Below are 22,091 nucleotides of genomic sequence, written 5' to 3' on the forward strand. Positions count from 1 at the left end.
GCGGCTTACTTTTCCGGCCCCGACGATGTCTTCTCCCTGTGGAAATTAACTCAAAAGGGAACACGGGATTTTGAATAGAACAGAAAATAATAAAAGGGTTTCTTTAAAATAACTATCGGGACAGGGAAACGCGATGATAAAACTAAAAACTAGGTTGGGACGTCCCCGCACAGACTTCTGATACGAAACAATGGGAAAGGATGAATGAAATAAAATGTTGTGTTCGTTCGTGGGGACTTAGCTCTGTCTGTGGTGAGTCAGGACTCGTCGGCTTCGAGCGCCGTCGTCCGACGCGGCTCCGTGCTTGGCGGGAAGTAGTCCTCGATGCCCTTCACCCACTAGTCCAGCGCACGTTGCCCGGCAGGCCTCGCTCGCACGATCGTCGCTCGCTCCGCGAGGTCCCGTACACGGACAACAGGTCAGGATAATCGTCGGCGCTTCACCGACTCTCTGACGTCCTTCGTAATCGTCAACAATTTGTGGATCGAAGGGAAATGGTCCAAATGGGAGAGAAAGGCAAAGAGGTCTGCGCAGGAAGGAATCCAATATGAGAGAGAGAGAAAATGTCTGCCGCTCCAACTGTTTTGTCCGGCTGGCAAATTTGCGGTTCGCAAAGCCAAAAGGAAATGGTCCAAACGGGGCGAAAGGCAAGGGCCGAAGGAAGGTCTGGGAAAGGCAGAAACCAAAGCGAGACGAAAATCAAGACAGAGGTCCGGGCCGGTTGGATCCAGGAACGAGAAGGCCAAGGGAAGAGAGCTAAAGGGATGAGAGGAAAATGCCGGTGAGCGAGCGGTTTTGCTGGCGGTCTTCTGACGTCAGCTCGCTTCCCCTCTAACCAGTGTGTCGCTTCTAACCTTCCCGAATCTTCTGATCTCATCCGTCCCCTCCCATTGGCCGAGTACTTGGCGCCCTGCTCCCACGCCATGGGTCGGTGGCCAACCACAAGTCCTTCTTTACTCTCCAATCACGGGGAAGCTCTCTGCCCTTCCTTTGACCAATCGCACGTCCTCCCCTACTCTGCCAATCGGTGTGGTGTTTGTTGCTCGCCCCTCCACTGGCCAATCACTCGTTCTCCTGGGCGTGGCTCCCAGCCTGCCTGGTCAATGTGTGAAAGCCATGGTGTACCACTGCGTGCTTGTCTTTCCGGTCAGTACCTTATGGTCAGTCATTGTAAGGGGGTGGGGGGATTTAATTAATGTGGTGCATTAAGGCCCTATCTAAGTGTCTATAAGAGTGTGTTGCCATAAGGGACACCGAGATGTTCACAGAGGGAACGACACAATGGAGTTAGCATATTCCCTAATTCTAGTTACCAAGCCCGCCCCCTCGTGGCAGGGACACAGATATGGAGCTTACTCTGACATTCGGGCTACAGGTCCCTGTCTTACTGTACATCGAGATGGTTCTTCTGTCACGACAGCTGGACACCGACCTATGCAGATCTGCCTAAATGTAGATATTCCCCCTACCCCAAATTCATAACAATATATATATCTATCTATCTATCTATCTATCTATCTATCTATCTATATATATATATATATATATATATATATATATATATATATATATATATATATATATATATATACAGTGGAACCTTGACTTACGAGTTTAATTCGTTCTGTGACCGAGCTCGTAACTCAAATTGCTCGTTTCTCAAATCAAATTTCCCCATTAAAATGCATTGAAATGCTATTAATCCGTTCCAGCCCGCCAAAAACCACACCAATTTTTTTTTAAATATACAGTATATATAAAAATATCTCGCGCTTTATATTTCACCTGTATGCAGCATACAAGTTGGCAGGATGGCCTGGACTGGAGGTACGCACACTTGACTCTAAAGTCTAAACTGTCCAGCCTGGGTTTGAATCCAGACCCAGCTATAACCTGTCATGGGTGAATCACAGGCAGGGTGATTCATCAATGTGTGTACCGCTAAACTGGGCGCCCCGTTTGCGTCCCATTAGTTGTTGGATGTTAAGGATCTCACCGTGTTTTCCACAAAGAGAAGGCGAGCTATCGCCGGCACTCTGAACAAGTTGTGGCCTGGCATGCTCTTCTCCTCTGCCGTTATATACGTCCTCCTCGGCACCTCGCTCATGTTTTTCGACGATTGCGTGTTTTATATCCAAGCACAAGTTTTATATAAAACACGACGATTGCGTGTTTTATATCCACAAGTTGTGGCCTGGCATGCTCTTCTCCTCTGCCGTTATATACGTCCTCCTCGACACCTCGCTCATGTTTTTCGACGATTGCGTGTTTTATATCCAAGCACATCATCCTCTTCTTCTTCTCAGTACCGTGTTTTCCACAAAGAGAAGGCGAGCTATCGCCGGCACTCTGAACAAGTTGACGGCAGAGATACTGTACTTGCACGGCAAGATAACCACGTGACCAGAACCCACCTGGTGGCATAAACTCAAAATAACCAACATGCGAAAACAAAAATGCAGCGCTATACGGCAGAGATACTGTACTTGCACGGCAAGATAACCACGTGACCGGAACCCACCTGGTGGCGTAAACTCAAAATAACCAACATGCGAAAACAAAAATGCAGCGCTATACGGCAGAGATACTGTACTTGCACGGCAAGATAACCACGTGACCGGAACCCACCTGGTGGCGTAAACTCAAAATAACCAACATGCGAAAACAAAAATGCAGCGCTATACGACAGAGATACTGTACTTGCACGGCAAGATAACCACATGACCGGGTGGCTAAAGCTCGTAACTCAGATCTCGGCTCGCATCTCAAAGCAATAAACCGCCCGAGCGACGGCTCGTATCTCGAAAAACTCGTAAGTTGGGGCACTCGTAAGTCAAGGTTCCACTGTATATATATATATATATATATATATATATATATATATATATATATATATATATATATATATATATCTATCTATATATATATACGTGTATATATATATATATATATATATATATATATATATATCTATATATATCTATCTGTATATATATATATATATGACACAACCACACCGTGTGTAAATTAGCATTGTGGCATAAAAAAAAAAAATGCAAGGGCTGTCGCCGCGAGAGTGATGGAGGCCCTCGGTTCGAGTCCCGTGTTGAATCAGAGTTTTTTACACTTAGCCCCACGCAGGAATTTCATTCCTGTTCATAAAAAAATTGTGGATGAGTTAATCTCCAATGCACTTCTGCAAAAACTTGCATACACATACATATACTTATGCTCACATCTGGGGTCTGCCTAGCAGGCATGTAAGATATCGGCCATTATAAAGCCCGCAGTGTTAAGTGTGGAAAATTCTGAGGAGATTTCGGCTGGCTCAATAGCGCAGTGGGCTGTCGCCACGAACGTGATGGAGGCCCTTGGTTCGAGTCCCGTGTTGAGTCAGAGTTTATCACACTTAGCCCAATGCAGGAATTTAACTCCTGTTTATAAAAAAAGAAAAAAAAAAGAAAGTCATATAGATATATATATATGTATATGTGTATATATATATATGTATATATATATATATATATATATATATATATATATATATTTATATATATATATATATATATATATATATATATATATATATATATATATATATATATATATATGACACAACCACACTGTGTGTAAATTAGCATTGTGGCATGAAAGAAGAAAAAAAATGTTCAGTTCGAATCTGAAATGCTTTAAAAAAAATATATTCATTTGGAGAATTTTCTTGAATGACTTCCTCATTTCCTGCTGTGAGTTTTTCACAAATCTCAGATAAGACATTGAGACTGTGAATATTTGACAAAAATATCCAGACATTTCTTCAGTAGAAAACAAAAACTTCAGTAAAAAACGTCGGCTTGGGTAAGAGTCAACCTTCAAGTCGATCTCAAGCTGTATTCACAGCAGAAAATGTCGCTGGCCGAACTAACCCAGGGCTGTGTTTATTTGAGAAGATGAACTGGTCTGTATGTGCGGCAGTTGTTGTCAGCGATAATGACGCTGATTCACAAAGGAAGGAAGGACAGCATGGTTGGACAGAGGAATTTACGCAGGAGGTTTATCAAAACTCATTAATCGCAAAGTGAACTTCCACTTTAAGATTTCAACATGTGTGGAAAGACGTCTCAAGTGCTACTCTGTGCAGTGATTGCTTATTTGTGCAATGGTAACTTTTCTTTCTTCTTCGTCTGATTTCTAAGAAGTTCATCCTTGATGTATAATGTGAGGACATCGAGGATGTAATAAATGGTCCTAATTGAGTACATGTCTGCACTTAAGTCTTATTGTCATGTATTCTGATGTCAAGTTGAGTATACATTGAACATGACAATGGTCCTTTTCTCTTATAAAAATAATGACCCAGATGTTTCTTGTTTCCTAATCCACAGTATTTTGTTAAACAGGAAAAGGAAACAATTGAATAATTCCTGGGATATTTTATTTTTGTCTCTCTACCTCCTAAACAGCTCATGGAGACATCATTGAAGGCATCATTGGCAGAGCTGTTCTCTTGCCGTGCTACTCCACCGCTCCCTGCAACTGGACAAGAGCAGAAAAAGGGGAATTAATAGTTGGTATTCCTCATCGCAGGGCACAATGGGCCAGCAACAGCTCCAATGACAACTTCTCCATAGTCCTCCAAAGGATGAATTCAAACTTTTCTGCAGTGTATGTTTGCATCAATGAGATGGAGCAAGAGGTTTGCAAGATCTCCTTGAATGCCATAGAGCAACCAGGTAAGGGAGGATAGACTGGGGAAAGGGTTATTCTGTGGAGCGACAATTGCATTATTGAGTGATATAATATAATGTATTTTGCTCATATGTACATGGACTAGTCAAAATAATTGCAGATTCAACAGGAAATTGGTCGAGATGATGTTTGCTGCTTGAGAAGCAAGGAGAAACTGATGTTTTGAGCATTAAGTGCCGGCGATAGCATACCTCGATCAACGTCCTGTTGATTCCATCCATTGTTCTAAATTTTCACCAACACAGACCGACACTAGCCTTCAAGAAGCTAGTGTAATTTTCCATTCCACATTGTAAAATGTAGTTTTATTAAGGGCACGAATTAATTAATATTCATCTTTTTTTTGAAAAAAAAATCTAAATATTATTTCCAAATACAATACTACAGTGTCACTACAGTGAACAATTAATAGTAACTATTTGTACTTGTTTCTCTGTTCAGACCAGTCATATTTATGTTAGAGTCTGTACTTGATAGTTTGACATTACTTTCTGAATAACCCAAATGGAATTACATTGGAGTACAGGAGTGGAAAGTCAACCAAACTTTGGCGACATCATTACCCTGCGCTTGCGACGCGAGAAGTGGGGTTAAGCGATCATTGTGTGCGTGTATACGTACGTACATACGTACAGTGCATTCAGAAAGTATTCAGACCCCTTCGCTTTTTTCACATTTTGTTATGTTTCAGCCTTATGCTGAAATCGTTCAAATTCATTTTTTCCCTCATCAATCTACACTCAATACCCCATAATGACAAAGAGAAAACAGGATTTTAGATAGTTTTTGCAAATTTATTAAAAAGAAAAAACTGAAATATCACATTGACATAAGTATTCATACCCTTTGCGATGACACTTGAAATTTAGCTCAGGTGCCTCCCATTTATCTTGATCATCTTTGAGATGTTTCTACACCTTGATTGGAGTCCACCTGTGGTAAATTCAATTGATTGGACATGTTTTGGAAATGCACACACCTGTCTATATACAACAACAACAACAACAACATGCATTTTAAGGCCATTTTCCCTGCTAGAGCGGGGGTTAGCCTTGCGGTCCCCATGACAATCTTCTCCATTTTGCCCTATTTTGTGCATCTCTCCTTGTTAACCCCCTTGCCCGAATTTCTTCTTCCACCATCTTTGGCCAGGTCTTTCTCGGTCTTCCCCGTCCTCTACTTCCTTCAACATTCATTTCCATCACTCTTCTCAACCAGTCACTTTCATCCTTCCTCAACACATGACCAAACCATCTCAACCTGTTCCTCTTCACAACTTCAATCACAGGCTCCATTCCCATCATTTTTCGCAATTCATCATTTGTCTTCCTCTCTCTCAACGATACTCCACACATCCATCGAACCATTCGCATTTCCACCCTTTCCAACCTTCGTTGCTGCTCTATGTTCATTACCCATGTCTCGCTCCCATAAATCATAACACTTCTCACACATGCAGCATACACCTTTCCCTTCAGCTTCAACGACACTCCCCTCCTCATCAGCACGCCACTCAGTTCCCGAAGCTTCTTCCATGCACATCTTACTCTCGCAACTGTTGCCGAGTCTGATCCACCTTCTCCATTCAGCATGTCTCCGAGGTAGCAAAATGTTTTCACACCTTCCAGCTTCACGCCGTCTCCAAGATCCAACTCAACAACATAACATTTCCTCCATCTGCAGCTCCCTCTGTGCACACATTACATTTGAATGTAGCTGCCACACTGGTTAATGACCCTCTCAGACCACTACATTTTTGATGAACCCACTCAGCGCACATTGTACATTGAATGGAGTTCACTCCGACACCCTTTCTGCACACAGCGCAGGGCCACTTCCCAGTTCTTTCCACCTCACCTCATGCTTTACCACTTGCCATCACCTTCCTCTTTCCGATATTCACCTTCAGACCTTTTGTCTCCATATATTCCTTCCACTTGTTCATCTTTTCCTTCAGTCCATCCATACTTTCGGCAATCAACACCAGATCATCTGCATACAACAACTCCCACGGTAAACCCTCCTTTACGTTCTGAGCCAGCACCTCCATCACAGCTACAAATAGTAGTGGACTTAGTACCGACCACTGATGCACTCCCACCTTCACCTCAAACTCACCACTGTTCCCGTCCTTCGTCCTTACAGCTGTGCGTGCTCTTTTGTACATTGCCATCACTACTCTGATCAACCATTCCTCCACTCCTAACTTCCTCAATGCCCATGTCAATACTTTACGTGGAACCCTATCGAATGCTTTCTCCAGATCAACAAACCAAAGAAACAACTTCTTCCTCTTCTCCATGTACTTCTCCTGCAACTGCCTCACAATAAAAAGCGCGTCTGTCGTTCCTCTTCCTGGCATAAATCCAAACTGCATTTCGTCGATCTTCACTTTCTTCCTTATCCTCCTCTCCAACACCCTTTCCAATACCTTCATTCCATGCTCCAATAACTTTATCACTCGGTACGAGCCACACTCTAGAGGGTCACCTTTCCCCTTGTATAGAGGGACGAGGGTACTCAGTTCCCAATCCACTGGAATGCGGCCTTCTTTCTCCGCCAGATTACAGATCTCTGTCATTCTCTTCACACCCCAACTTCCTGCTGCCTTCAACATATCTCCCACAACTCCCGTCGGCCCTCCCGCTTTTCTACTCTTCATTGCTTTTATCGCTTCCTCAACTTCCTTCTCAGTTATCTTCTCTGCCGGTCCTAAAACTGGGTTACTCTCTATGTTGCCATCCCATTCATTCTCTGTATTCAACAGCATTTCCATATATCTTTTCCATCTTCCTTTAATTCCATCTGGGTCCACAACGATTTCTCCCACTTCATCCTTCAAGCAGCAACTCACCCCCATCACATCACACCTCTCTTTCGCTATCTGCTTTGCAATCCTGAATACTGCTCTCTGACCCTCTTCCGAATCCAACCGTTCTCCGAACATTTTCCTACATGCCTCCTGTGCCTTTGTTACCTCTTTCTTTGCAGCCTTCTTGGCTGCCTTATAACTTTCATGCTCTGCTGTTTCTGCTCCCGTACGCTTCGCCTTCTGCCACTCCTTGAACTTCTTCCCCTTCTCGTCAATCCTCTTTCCAACTTCATCATCCCACCACCATGTTTCCGAGTGCCTGGGTGGTCCTTTTGTCCATCCACATACCTCACCAACGGCTCCCAACAGACTAGCTTTCATTGACATCCAACCACTTTCAAGCTCAACCACATCATCCTCTACCCTACTCAGCCTCTCTTTTAATGCCTCCCTTACTGTCACCTCTTTCAACCTCCACACCTTCGTTCTCGGTTGGTACTTCACCCGCCAAGCTCTCCGCGCAACTTTCACCCTTATGTCGCAGACAACCAAGTGGTGCTGTGAAACAGCCTCCCTCCCCCGGGATCACCTTTGTGTCCCGGAGGTGCCCCCTATCTCGCCTACGCACCATCAGGTAGTCAACGGTTGTCGTCGACCCACCTGACGTGTATGTAACAAGCTTATTATCCTCTTTCTGGAACTGAGTATTACAAATCAACAAATCAGCTCCATCAGCAAACTCCAAAATCCTTTAACCTTCTCCATTTCTCACACCATATCCGTAACCCCCACGAACTCCCTCAAAACCATCCATACTCCTTCCCAAATGTCCATTTAGGTGTCCTCCTACCACAACAACTTCCTCATCTTTCACGTTTTCCATCAGCTTCTCTATCGCACACCAGAACTTGTCCTTCTCTTCATCGCTCCGACCAACCTGCGGAGCATGTCCGGAGATGACGTTCACCAAGAGCTTTCCAATCATTATTTTCACCATCATCAACCTATCACTCACTCTCGTCACACTCACCACACTGTCTACAAACTCCTCAGAAAACAGGACACCAACACCATTCACGCCCTCCAGGCAACCTTGCCACACAAACTTGTATTTCTGTCCCTGCCTCCCCTTCACCATTCTCACACCACTTCCCTTCCATCTCGTCTCTTGCACACAACATATGTCCACTCTTCTTCTGACCAATACTTCCACCACTTCTCCTGATCTCCCTGTCATTGTCCCTACATTCCATGTCCCAAACCTCAGAAACCGATCTCCACTTCGGGCTGTACCCTGCCCATATGTAGTTGTAATTGTCATGGTTCTCCTTTTGAGGCAATGTTTTTATGGCCGGATGCCCTTCCTGACGCCAACCCTCTTAGTCGTCTCTTACGACATGCAGGGATACGGCGTACCTATTCTAATCCAGGGTACACACTGGGAAACGTTTAAAACATGGAAATTCTGGGGGTGGGGGGGGGGGGGGCATCACGGCTGCGGGGGCCCCGTCAGCACCACACCACGTTTGCCCGGTCAGCACCACGGCGGCCCGGTCAGCACCACACCCTTGGAAAGGACTTCGATGCACGTCGGCCCGGTCGGCCCAGAGCCTGGCGCGAAGTCCAACAATATTCAATAGAAGCGATGGTTTTTATTATTTATGATGCAACTTTGATGATGGTCGCTTTGACAGGCAGCTGTACAGGCAAACGACACATCTTCAGGGGCTCCAGCAAGCCAATCACACCATCGTTATCCCGAAATGCACCCCAGATGTAAACCTTCCCAGAAGGCGTGAGTGCGGCAGTGTGGCTGTCCCCGGCTGACAGCAGCGCGATATTTTCCGAGATACCCACGATGCAGGGTCTCGCCTCCTCCTCCTCGTCGGTGGTAAGCCTGCCCAACGCACCCTCATCGTTGCAACCGAAAGTGTAAACCTTCACACTGACCCCCAGGCAGGCAGTGTGCATGCCTCCTGCTACGACCTGCACAGCCAACTCGGGCAAATTGACCAGGCCTGGTCTATGGCGCAGCAACACTGTGGACCCAAGGCCAAGCTGGCCCACATCTCCTTGACCCAAGGTCAGAACTGTGCCCGGCACATCGCCATGAAATGCATGTGAAGCTTTTATCCTTTTTGCCGTGGCATTCTTCAACGGCGTGTCATTCACCAAAAAACTTGTCCGCTTTGGTGGTCGTCCTCGCTTCCCTGGCATTTCTCTTATTCACTTTTCTCTGGTCCTGTCCTTATTTTTCTCTTTACCAAGTAAGAATTACTTTGGATTAGAACGGCAACTGCCAAGGTTTTGGACCACCAGTCTCACCCTTGCAGTGATAAAAACGTGGCTTCGCGTACGTTTCTGCCGGACTTCCCGCCACGACGTCCGAAGATCTGGCACATAACGCCTTCTATATAAGGTCTACATTTAAAAAAAAACATTTTCTTGGGAAGCGTTGGTCCGATTGACACGAAATTTTGCACCATAGTAGCGAGCGCTTCTTCCTGTTGTGCCACCACACCAGCATCTGTCGCTTAACCCACCAGTCATAGAATCAAGGCAAAATTATATGGCCGTCATCTTGATTTTCTGGTGGTCTTAAACATTAGTGGGCTTTGTTGTAAAGATGCAGACATGCAGAGAGCAACAAGCACCATCTTTATTCCAGGCAACAGCAACACAGGCCTCACTAGGCCCTGCCACAGCAGCCTCACTCGGCCGTACACGGCACTACACTCCTCCCCTCTCAAGTCACATAGTCTTTCAAATATGCTGGTTGCACAATGCATCCAGAAGAAACATGCGGGCATTGAGCCGTGGACACGACCAGCGACGGTGAGGCATTGGAAACAGATGACTGCTCCCCACCAGACACCAAACTAGGCTCCACCAAAACCGGAGGAACATCCACACTACTCTCACTGCCATGAATATCCGGCTCCACAGATGGATGATGGGCAGCTGGCCGAAACGTGGTCACTGGCACCTCAATGGATGAGGACACCTTGCCCGGCAGAACTGAATTGGTTGTATGTGAATGACCGGACCTGTGAGCCAACAACTCATTCACATGACGTTTCCAGATAAGCCCGGCGGAAGTATGAACAAGGTAGTTAGCCGAACTTAAAACTCGGACCACAACAGCCGGCACCCATTTCTGTCGGTGTGCATGGTCCTGTGCCAAAATTGGCTGGTCCACCGTGAATGATCGAATATTTGTCGCCGTAACGACTTCAGGTGCACCAGGCCGAAGCACAAATCCAGGCGTGACCGCAAATGTCGGCCATACATGCGGATTGCAGACGTTTCCTGTGTAGTAGAATGCACTGAATTACGATAGTCATGCAAAAACACATGAACCCTAGTCTGCACAGATCGAACTGCTTGGACTCCACGCAAGGCAGGTTTCAACGCTTTGACAAATGACTCAGCCTGGCCATTTGTAGCTGGGTGGTAAGGCACCGACCTCAGGTGTTTGATACAATTAGCACTCATGAACACAGCAAACACCTCAGATACAAACTGCGAACCATTATCCGAAACTAAAATCTTCGGAACCCCTTTGTTCACAAAAATACTCCAGAGATGCTCCACCATGTTCTCTGCCGAGGTGGACTACATTATAGCTACTTCTGGCCACTTTGAGTAAGCGTCGATCACCACCAGAAACATGCGGCCCATGACTGGTCCTGAAAAATCTACATGAATGCGCTGCCACGTTCTATCAGCGGCGGAGATAACAACACACGTGAGGGACTATCAGCACCAGTTTGACACTTATTACATGCTTTTACTGTCCGCTTGATGTCCGCATCAAGCCCGCACCACCACAACAAACTCCGGGCTAAACTCTTTGTTTTGGCCATACCCAAATGACCCTCATGCAACTCATTGAGACAGCGCTGACGTAAAGCAGCAGGAATGACCACACTCATGCCCCACATTACACAACCTTGAGCTAAAGACAGCTCAGATGCCCATGATACATACAGTGCATTCAGAAAGTATTCAGACCCCTTCACTTTTTTCACATTTTGTTATGTTGCAGCCTTATGCTGAAATCGTTTAAATTCATTTTTTCCCTCATCAATCTACACTCAATACCCCATAATGACAGAGAAAGCAGGATTTTAGAAAGTTTTGTAGATTTATTAAAAAGAAAAAACTGAAATATCACATTGACATAAGTATTCAGACCCTTAACGCAGTACTTAGTTGAAGCACCTTTGGCAGCGATTACAGCCTCGAGTCTTCTTGGGTATGACGCGCCAAGCTTTGCACACCTGGATTTGGGGATTTTCTGCCATTCTTCTCTGCAGATCCTCTCCAGCTCTGTCAGGTTGGATGGGAACCATCGGTGGACGGCCATTTTAAGGTCTCTCCAGAGATGTTCGACGGGGTTCAAGTCAGGGCTCTGGCTGGGCCACTCAAGGACCTTCACAGAGTTGTCCCAAAGCCACTCCTGCATTGTATTGGCTGTGTGCTTCAGGTCATTGTCCGGTTCGATGGTGAACCTTCGGCCCAGTCTGAGGTCCTGAGCGCTCTGTTTCAGGTTTTCGTTAAGGATATCTCTGTACTTTGCTCCGTTCATTGTTCCCTGACCAGTCCCCCCTTCCCTGCTGCTGAAAAACACCCCCACAGCATGATGCTGCCACCACCATGCTTCACCGTTGGGATGGTATTCGGCAGGTGATGAGCGGTGCCTGGTTTCCTCCAGACATGATGCTTAGAATTGAGGCCAAACAGTTCAATCCTGGTTTCATCAGACCACATAATCTTGTTTCTCACAGTCTGAGAGTCATTTAGGTGCTTTTTTGCAAACTCCAAGCAGGCTTTCATGTGTGTTTGCCTGAGGAGAGGCTTCTCTCTGGCCACTCTGCCATAAAGCCCAGATTGGTGGAGTGTTGCAGTGATGGTTGTCCTTCTGGAAGTTTCTCCCATCTCCACACAGGATCTCTGGAGCTCAGCCAGAGTGACCATCGGGTTCTTGGTCACCACTCTTACCAAGGCCCTTCTCCCTCGATTGCTCAGTTTGGCCGGGCGGCCAGCTCTAGGAAGAGTCCTGGTTGTTCCAAACTTCTTCCATTTATAAATGTTGGAGGCCAATCATGTGTGTTGACCATGTGTGAAGTTGGAGGCCACTCACAAGACCATGTGTGAAGGTCTTGGGAACCTTCAATGCAGCAGAAATTTTTTGTACGTTTTCCCAGATCTGTGCCTCGACACAATCCTGTCTCTGAGCTCGTTTTGGCTTGGTTTTGGCTCTGATATGCATTGTCGGCTGTGAGACCTTATACAGACTGGTGTGTGCCTTTCCAAATCATGTCCAATCAATTGAATTTACCACAGGTTGACTCCAATCAAGGTGTACAAACATCTCAAAGATGATCAAGAGAAATGGGAGGCACCTGAGCTAAATTTCAAGTGTCATAGCAAAGGGTCTGAATACGTATGTCAATGTGACATTTCAGTTTTTTCTTTTTAATAAATTTGCAAAACTTTCAAAACCCTGTTTTGTCTTTGTCATTATGGGGTATTGAGTGTAGATTGATGAGGGAAAAAATGAATTTCAACGATTTCAGCATAAGGCTGCAACATAACAAAATGTGAAGAAAGTGAAGGGGTCTGAATACTTTCTGAATGCACTGTATGGAGCATATTCTGACATTGAGGGCAACTCGCGCCAACAACCTGACAAAACAACGTGCACAACACAAGACAGCACAGGATCATGATGAATAGCAGCAGCCACTTCCTCAGCGATTACCAGACCAGATTCAATCTGTTCCAACATGAACACCTCGACCTCATCTGCAGGTTCGGCACCGGCCTTTGTAGACGGCAATCGAGACAGGCCATCACAGTTATCGTGACGTTCGGAAGCACGAAATTTGATTTCATAGTCGTACGCACTGAGGCCAAGACACCATCTCTGTAGTCGAGCAGCGGTAGTGACTGGAATGCGCTTCTGAGAATTAAACAAGAACTGAAGTGGCTGATGATCAGTTTGTCAGAGAAAAAGGCCGACCTATCAAGTACTGGCGAAATTTCAACATGCCCCATACCAAACTCAGTGCTTCACACTCAATCTGAGCGAAGTTCTGCTCTGCAGCTGTCGGAGAATGTGACGCAAAGCACACCGGATGCTCAGCTCCGTCACTCATTACCTGAGACAAGACGGCACCGATGCCGTACGACGAGCCGTCACACGCCAGAATGAGAGGACGTGAAGGTTCCTAATGTGCGAGTACCGTGTCTGCAGTAAGGCGAGCTTTGACTCGTTCAAATGCTACTTGTTCCACCAAACTCCACCTCCAACGAACATCTTGATGCAGCATGCGAGTCAGCGGAGCAAGATCAGTGCTTAGGTTGCTGACAAACCTCTGGTAATACTGAGCAAGCCCAATGAAGGGACGAAGCGGAACTTTGTCCCTCGGGCTGGGTATGTCGGCTCTTGCGTCGACTTTCTGAGGGGCTTTTGACAACCCCTCTGGGGTGATGACATGCCCCAGGTACTCCACTCACTGTGAATATATCTTGTCAATGGATGGCAGAGGATACTGCTTCACACAGTTTGGGGTTAACAGTCGCTTTAAAATCACCACACAGGTGAATACCTCCATCCGCTTAAGCACTGTGACCAAGGGTGTCTCCCACTCAGAGTGTTCCACCGGTTCAATGACCACAATCTTTTCCGAATCGATCGAGCTGAGTTTTGACCCGATTGCGAAGGGCATATGGCACCGGTCGAGGCTTACAGAGTCACGGACTGACACCCTCCTTCAGGTGCAGGTGACCTTGAGCACCTTTGAGCTTCCCAAGTTCAGGCCCGAATAGAACTTGGTGTTTTTCCAAGTTCCCCTCAAAGCGAGGAGATGGAAATGACGTATGGACACTGTAAATGTTTGCCCAATCCAGAGGAATGGTGTGCAACCAATCACGACCAGGTAGAGATGGTCCAGAACCATCAACCACATGCAGGGGCAACACCACTTGCTGGTCCCGATAACGAACCAACACATCCATCAAGCCTAATGGCTTTATCATCTCCTCTGTGCAAGTACGAAGGGTAGTGTGTATCGAGGCTAACACCGGACAACCCAACTGACACCAGATCCGTTTACTCCCGAGACTGACTGATGCCCCGGTATCCACTGCGAAGTTGACTGGCCTGCCATTCACACTGACAGCCACCATAAAGGGGTGATTCGCAACTGACGTCATCAGAAAAACGCCCTGTTGATCAAATTCACTGCCATCCCCAACAACATCAACCGACGACGGTGCCCGGCCCCGAAAGACCCTCCGCACATGGCCTGTCTTACCTCACCGGTAAACACCACATTCTGAAATGGACAGCTCCCATGAGAATGTGAACCACCACATTCCTGACAAGGTTGCTGTGGTAGTTGTTCCTGTAACGCGCTGCTTGCATGTACTCGGGAAGGAGAAGAAGAAGAAGAAGTTCCCCGATTCGCCGACCCAGTTGGAGAATTGCGAGCACGTGACCCTCCCGCAGAAGAATTGCAAACACGCGAACTTCCCGCAGAAGAATTGCAAACACGTGACCCTCCCGCAGCTATGGCATTAACCGCAGAGTCCTCCCCAACAATGGCGCGAACATCCTTTCTAGCTAATGTAATCTCTTCAAACGTTACCCGTAAAATTGACGTCACCATCTTCTCATCTAGCAACCCCACGATGAAACAATCCTTCAATCTTCGTGATCGTTCATCGTCACCAAAACGACAATCTCCCGCCGAGCCTGGCCACGAAATCAGGTACCGGTACCCTCTCATCGGGAAACCGAACCAGGTTGTCGAACTCGTATCGCGATAACTGTGGTGACTTGCCTGGTTTAATATGGTCGTGCAACGTCTTCACTCTGGACTCGAAGGTAACAGCATCATCCGACGTCCTCGCCGGCGAAATCAAGTCGCGCAGCAAACGGAAAACCTCCGCCGACAGGGCCGGAAGAAGATTCGCTTTCTGCTTCCCCACCTCGACGATGTCGTTAGCGATGAAATAAAAGCTCAGCTTCTGCGCAAAAAGTTCAAAGTTGTCTCCAGAATACTCCGGGACCTTTCCATACGACGAAGCCATGTTCCGAAAGAAAATCCTCGTCACCAATTGTAATGACTTTGTTATAAAGATGCGGACACGCAGAGAGGATCAAGCACCATCTTTATTCCAGGCAACGGCAACACAGGCCTCACTAGGCCGCACACGGCACAACAATTAGATCTGTAGGCCTCTGCTGATTATACACTGTCCAGCTTTGTTGCATCAGGTTTCCATTGCTTTGTTTGGATCAGTGTTAAATTATTAGTAAGGTTTAATCAATCCCGTACGCGCCTCCCTAAAAAAAACAGTGTTACATACTTTTTGAAAGGCCACAAATGCGCGACAACCGTGCGTTTCGCAACAGGCTCGTTACCAGATTTTAAAAACAAATTCACTCGTGCGAAATGGCAAAGTCAAGTACCTCGAATGAGCACGTACAGTTTTTGTTATGAACAAAAGGTTTATTACAACAGAAAGAGCAGGTGGCGAAAGAGACATACACACGACAAAACTGAGGAAACAGATATAAAATAAATTCCCTGTTCGGAATCACAATGACACTTATCTATCTAATGTTATTCATTCACATGGGAACATGGGACACACGTGGCTATAGCTAATCTTATTCATTCATATGAGAACATGGGAAACACATGGCTCTATCTAATGTTATGCATTCACATGGGAACATTGGACATACATGGCTCTATCTAATGCTATGCCTTCACATGGGAACATGGGAAACACATGGCTCTATCTAGTGTTATTCAGTCAAATGGGAGCATTGAACATACATGGCTCTATCTAATGTTATGCATTCACATGAGAACACGAGACACACACGGCTCTGTCTAATCTTATTCATTCAAATGGGAACACGAGACACACATGGCTCTATCTAGTGTTATTCAGTCAAATGGGAGCATTGAACATACATGGCTCTATCTAATGTTATGCATTCACATGAGAACATGGGACACACATGGCTCTATCTAATGTTATTCATTGAAATGGGAACATGGGACACACATGGCTCTATCTAGTGTTATTCAGTCAAATGGGAGCATTGAACATACATGGCTCTATCTAATGTTATTCATTGAAATGGGAACATGGGACACACATGGCTCTATCTAATCTTATTCATTCAAATGGGAACACGAGACACACATGGCTCTGTCTAATCTTATTCATTCACATGGGAACACGAGACACACATGGCTCAATCTAATCTTATTCATTCACATGGGAACACGAGACACACATGGCTCTATCTAATCTTATTCATTCACATGAGAACACGGGACACACATGGCTCTGTCTAATCTTATTCATTCAAATGGGAACACGAGACACACATGGCTCTATCTAATCTTATTCATTCACATGAGAACACGGGACACACATGGCTCTATCTAATCTTATTCATTCAAATGCGAACACGGGACACACATGGCTCTATCTAATCTTATTCATTCAAATGGGAACACGAGACACACATGGCTCAATCTAATCTTATTCATTCCCATGAGAACATGGGACACATATGGCTCTATCTAATGTTATTCAGTCAAATGGGAACATTGAACATACATAGCTCTATGTAATGTTATTCATTCACATGGCAACACGGGACAGATATGGCTCTGTCTAATCTTATTCATTCAAATGGGAACACGAGACACACATGGCTCTGTCTAATCTTATTCATTCAAATGGGAACACGAGACACACATGGCTCTGTCTAATCTTATTCATTCAAATGGGAACACGAGACACACATGGCTCTGTCTAACCTTATTCATTCAAATGGGAACACCAGACACACACGGCTCTGTCTAATCTTATTCATTCAAATGGGAACACGAGACACACATGGCTCTGTCTAATCTTATTCATTCAAATGGGAACACGAGACACACACGGCTCTGTCTAATCTTATTCATTCAAATGGGAACACGAGACACACATGGCTCTGTCTAATCTTATTCATTCAAATGGGAACACCAGACACACACGGCTCTGTCTAATCTTATTCATTCAAATGGGAACACGAGACACACACGGCTCTGTCTAATCTTATTCATTCAAATGGGAACACGAGACACACATGGCTCTGTCTAATCTTATTCATTCAAATGGGAACACGAGACACACATGGCTCTGTCTAATCTTATTCATTCAAATGGGAACACGAGACACACACGGCTCTGTCTAATCTTATTCATTCAAATGGGAACACGAGACACACATGGCTCGATCTAATCTTATTCATTCAAATGGGAACACGAGACACACATGGCTCTGTCTAATGTTATTCAGTCAAATGGGAACATTGAACATACATGGCTCTATGTAATGTTATTCATTCACATGGCAACACGAGACACACATGGCTCTGTCTAATCTTACTCATTCAAATGGGATCACGGGACACACACGACTCTATCTAATGTTATTCATTCAAATGGGAACACGAGACACACATGGCTCTGTCTAATCTTATTCATTCAAATGGGAACACGAGACACACACGGCTCTGTCTAATCTTACTCATTCAAATGGGATCACGGGACACACACGACTCTATCTAATGTTATTCATTCAAATGGGAACACGGGACACACACGGCTCTGTCTAATCTTATTCATTCAAATGGGAACACGAGACACACATGGCTCTGTCTAATCTTATTCATTCAAATGGGAACACGAGACACACATGGCTCTGTCTTATCTTATTCATTCAAATGGGAACACGAGACACATATGGCTCTGTCTAATCTTATTCATTCAAATGGGACCACGAGACACACATGGCTCTGTCGAATCTTATTCATTCAAATGGGAACACGAGACACACACGGCTCTGTCTAATCTTACTCATTCAAATGGGAACACGAGACACACACGGCTCTGTCTAATCTTATTTTATTTTTATTTATTATTATTATTATTATTTTTTTTTTTTTGTATACAAGATCGAGGCTCGTGAAAGAGCGAACATTAATCACACAGAAAGACAAACAGACACATAAAACAAATAACATCGGGAGCGGTAGACAAGATGGGGAGAGAGGGGGAAGGACACAAACACAACATTTGAGAGCAGGGACCGAGAGACATGGAGACATCGAGAGATCTGTGGGAGGGAGAGGGCTTTGGGGGGGAGGCATGTGAAGGGGGGGGGAGGCATGTGAAGGGGGGGAGGCATGTGAAGGGGGGGGGGGGGTGGGAGAGGTATAAACATATGGACACTGCCAGGATTTCCAGGAAATAAGTTGGAATTTCAAACAAGGTGGATCTGGGGTGAATTAGTGGGGGTAGAAAAGATCAAGGTTATGGATGGGGGAAGATAAGAGATGGTGGTGAACAGCTGTTTTAAAGACCTGGAGGGAGGAGAGGGATTGAAGGGAGTGTGGGAGTTTGTTCCACAGGCGGGAGAAAAGAGGAATGAAAGAGTGAAGGTGAGCAGAGAGCCGAGATTTCGGCAGTTTAACCATCAGAGGGTTGCTGGCAGATCTTGTGCGACCTGTAGGAATATTTGGGGGACAGAGCACAGAGAGAGCTGGGGGAGCAAGGCCGGAGAGGAGTCGGTAGAAGACAGAAAGACCACCTACCTGCCTGCGGTGAGTGAGTGAAAGGCCCTCAGAGATAGCTTCATCGCGGGAGATTCCAATGATTTTGAAAGCTTTGGATTCAACAGCGTGAAGCCGAGCCAGGTGTGAGGCAGGAGCACCAGCCCAAAGGGGAGAACAGTATTCCATTGAGCTGCGGATGAAAGCCTTGTAAGTGGTGAGGAGCTCAGGTGTGCCGAGGAAGGACTTCGCACGACGGAGGATGCCCAGTCGGCGACTGGCTTTGGAGGCCAGCTTGGAAATGTGGTTTTCCCAAGAAAGATCATGGCAGATAGTGAGACCCAACAGCTTGAGCGACAGAACTTCTTGGAGAGGATTGTTGAGAAAGTAGATGGGAGGGTTGTCCAGTCGATCTTTTCGGAGAGACATAGTAAGAGAGTGAGATTTGGCAGGATTGAAAGACATGTTCCACTTGTTTGACCAGTCTGTGATTTTGTCCAGGTCTTCAGAGAGTGAGGAGGCTGCAGACTGCCGATCTGAGGGATCAAATTTGAAATCAAATCTGAGGGATTATTCATTCAAATGGGAACACGAGACACACACGGCTCTGTCTAATCTTACTCATTCAAATGGGAACACGAGACACACATGGCTCTGTCTAATCTTATTCATTCAAATGGGAACACGGGACACACATGGCTCTGTCTAATCTTATTCATTCAAATGGGAACACGAGACACACATGGATCTATCTAATATTATTCAGTCAAATGGGAACATTGAACATACAAGGCTTTATCTAATGTTATGCATTCACATGGGAACATGGGAAACACATGGCTCTATCTAATCTTATTCATTCACATGGGAACACGAGACACACACGGCTAGGTTTAATCTTATTCATTCAAATGGGAATACGGGACACACACGGCTAGGTCTAATCTTACTCATTCAAATGGGAACACGAGACACACACGGCTCTGTCTAATGTTATTCATTCAAATGGGAACACGGGACACACATGGCTCTGTCTTATCTTACTCATTCAAATGGGAACACAAGACACACATGGCTCTGTCTAATCTTACTCATTCAAATGGGAACACGAGACACACATGGCTCTGTCTAATCTTATTTATTCAAATGGGAACACGGGACACACATGGCTCTGTCTAATCTTACTCATTCAAATGGGAACACGAGACACACACGGCTCTGTCTAATCTTACTCATTCAAATGGGAACACGAGACACACATGGCTCTGTCTAATCTTACTCATTCAAATGGGAACACGAGACACACATGGCTCTGTCTAATCTTATTCATTCAAATGGGAACACAGGACACACATGGCTCTGTCTAATCTTATTCATTCAAATGGGAACACGGGACACACACGACTCTGTCTAATCTTACTCATTCAAATGGAAACACGGGACACACACGGCTCTGTCTAATCTTATTCATTCAAATGGGAACACGAGACACACATGGCTCTGTCGAATCTTATTCATTCAAATGGGAACACGAGACACACATGGCTCTGTCTAATCTTACTCATTCAAATGGGAACACGGGACACACATGGCTCTGTCTAATCTTACTCATTCAAATGGGAACACGAGACACACATGGCTCTGTCTAATCTTATTCATTCAAATGGGAACACGAGACACACATGGCTCTGTCTAATCTTATTCATTCAAATGGGAACACGAGACACACACGGCTCTGTACAATCTTATTCATTCAAATGGGAACACGAGACACACATGGCTCTGTCTAATCTTATTCATTCAAATGGGAACACGAGACACACATGGCTCTGTCTAATCTTATTCATTCAAATGGGAACACGAGACACACATGGCTCTATCTAATCTTATTCATTCAAATGGGAACACGAGACACACATGACTCTATCTAATCTTATTCATTCACATGGGAACACGAGACACACACGGCTAGGTCTAATCTTATTCATTCAAATGGGAATACGGGACACACACGGCTAGGTCTAATCTTACTCATTCAAATGGGAACACGAGACACACACGGCTCTGTCTAATGTTATTCATTCAAATCGGAACACGGGACACACATGGCTCTGTCTAATGTTATTCATTCAAATGGGATCACGGGACACACACGGCTCTGTCTAATCTTACTCATTCAAATGGGAACACAGGACACACACGGCTCTGTCTAATCTTACTCATTCAAATGGGAACACGGGACACACACGGCTCTGTCTAATCTTATTCATTCAAATGGGAACACGGGACACACACGGCTCTGTCTAATCTTACTCATTCAAATGGGAACACGGGACACACATGGCTCTGTCTAATCTTATTCATTCAAATGGGAACACGAGACACACACGGCTCTGTCTAATCTTATTCATTCAAATGGGAACACGAGACACACATGGCTCTATCTAGTGTTATTCAGTCAAATGGGAGCATTGAACATACATGGCTCTATCTAATGTTATGCATTCACATGAGAACATGGGACACACATGGCTCTATCTAATGTTATTCATTGAAATGGGAACATGGGACACACATGGCTCTATCTAGTGTTATTCAGTCAAATGGGAGCATTGAACATACATGGCTCTATCTAATGTTATTCATTGAAATGGGAACATGGGACACACATGGCTCTATCTAATCTTATTCATTCAAATGGGAACACGAGACACACATGGCTCTGTCTAATCTTATTCATTCACATGGGAACACGAGACACACATGGCTCAATCTAATCTTATTCATTCACATGGGAACACGAGACACACATGGCTCTATCTAATCTTATTCATTCACATGAGAACACGGGACACACATGGCTCTGTCTAATCTTATTCATTCAAATGG

At 45.3% G+C, this 22,091-nt stretch overlaps 1 protein-coding gene and 1 pseudogene across 1 annotated transcript in view; one reads left to right on the forward strand and one right to left on the reverse strand.

The window, feature by feature from the left end:
• The first annotated feature begins 4,088 nt into the window (after nt 1-4,088).
• The window catches only part of LOC144893988 (uncharacterized), a 105,403-nt gene continuing 87,400 nt past the window's right edge, over nt 4,089-22,091 (forward strand). The window contains exons 1-2 of the mRNA XM_078785356.1: nt 4,089-4,162; nt 4,464-4,733. Of these exons, the coding sequence (XP_078641482.1) occupies nt 4,105-4,162; nt 4,464-4,733 (328 nt within the window). The 5' untranslated portion in view covers nt 4,089-4,104. The remainder of the gene's footprint in view (nt 4,163-4,463; nt 4,734-22,091) is intronic.
• On the reverse strand, nt 9,221-9,963 carry LOC137419373 (regulator of chromosome condensation pseudogene; annotated as a pseudogene).

Source organism: Myxine glutinosa, chromosome 1, assembly GCF_964187855.1.
Source record: "Myxine glutinosa chromosome 1, kmMyxGlut1.1, whole genome shotgun sequence".
Taxonomy (NCBI): Eukaryota; Metazoa; Chordata; class Myxini; order Myxiniformes; family Myxinidae; genus Myxine; species Myxine glutinosa.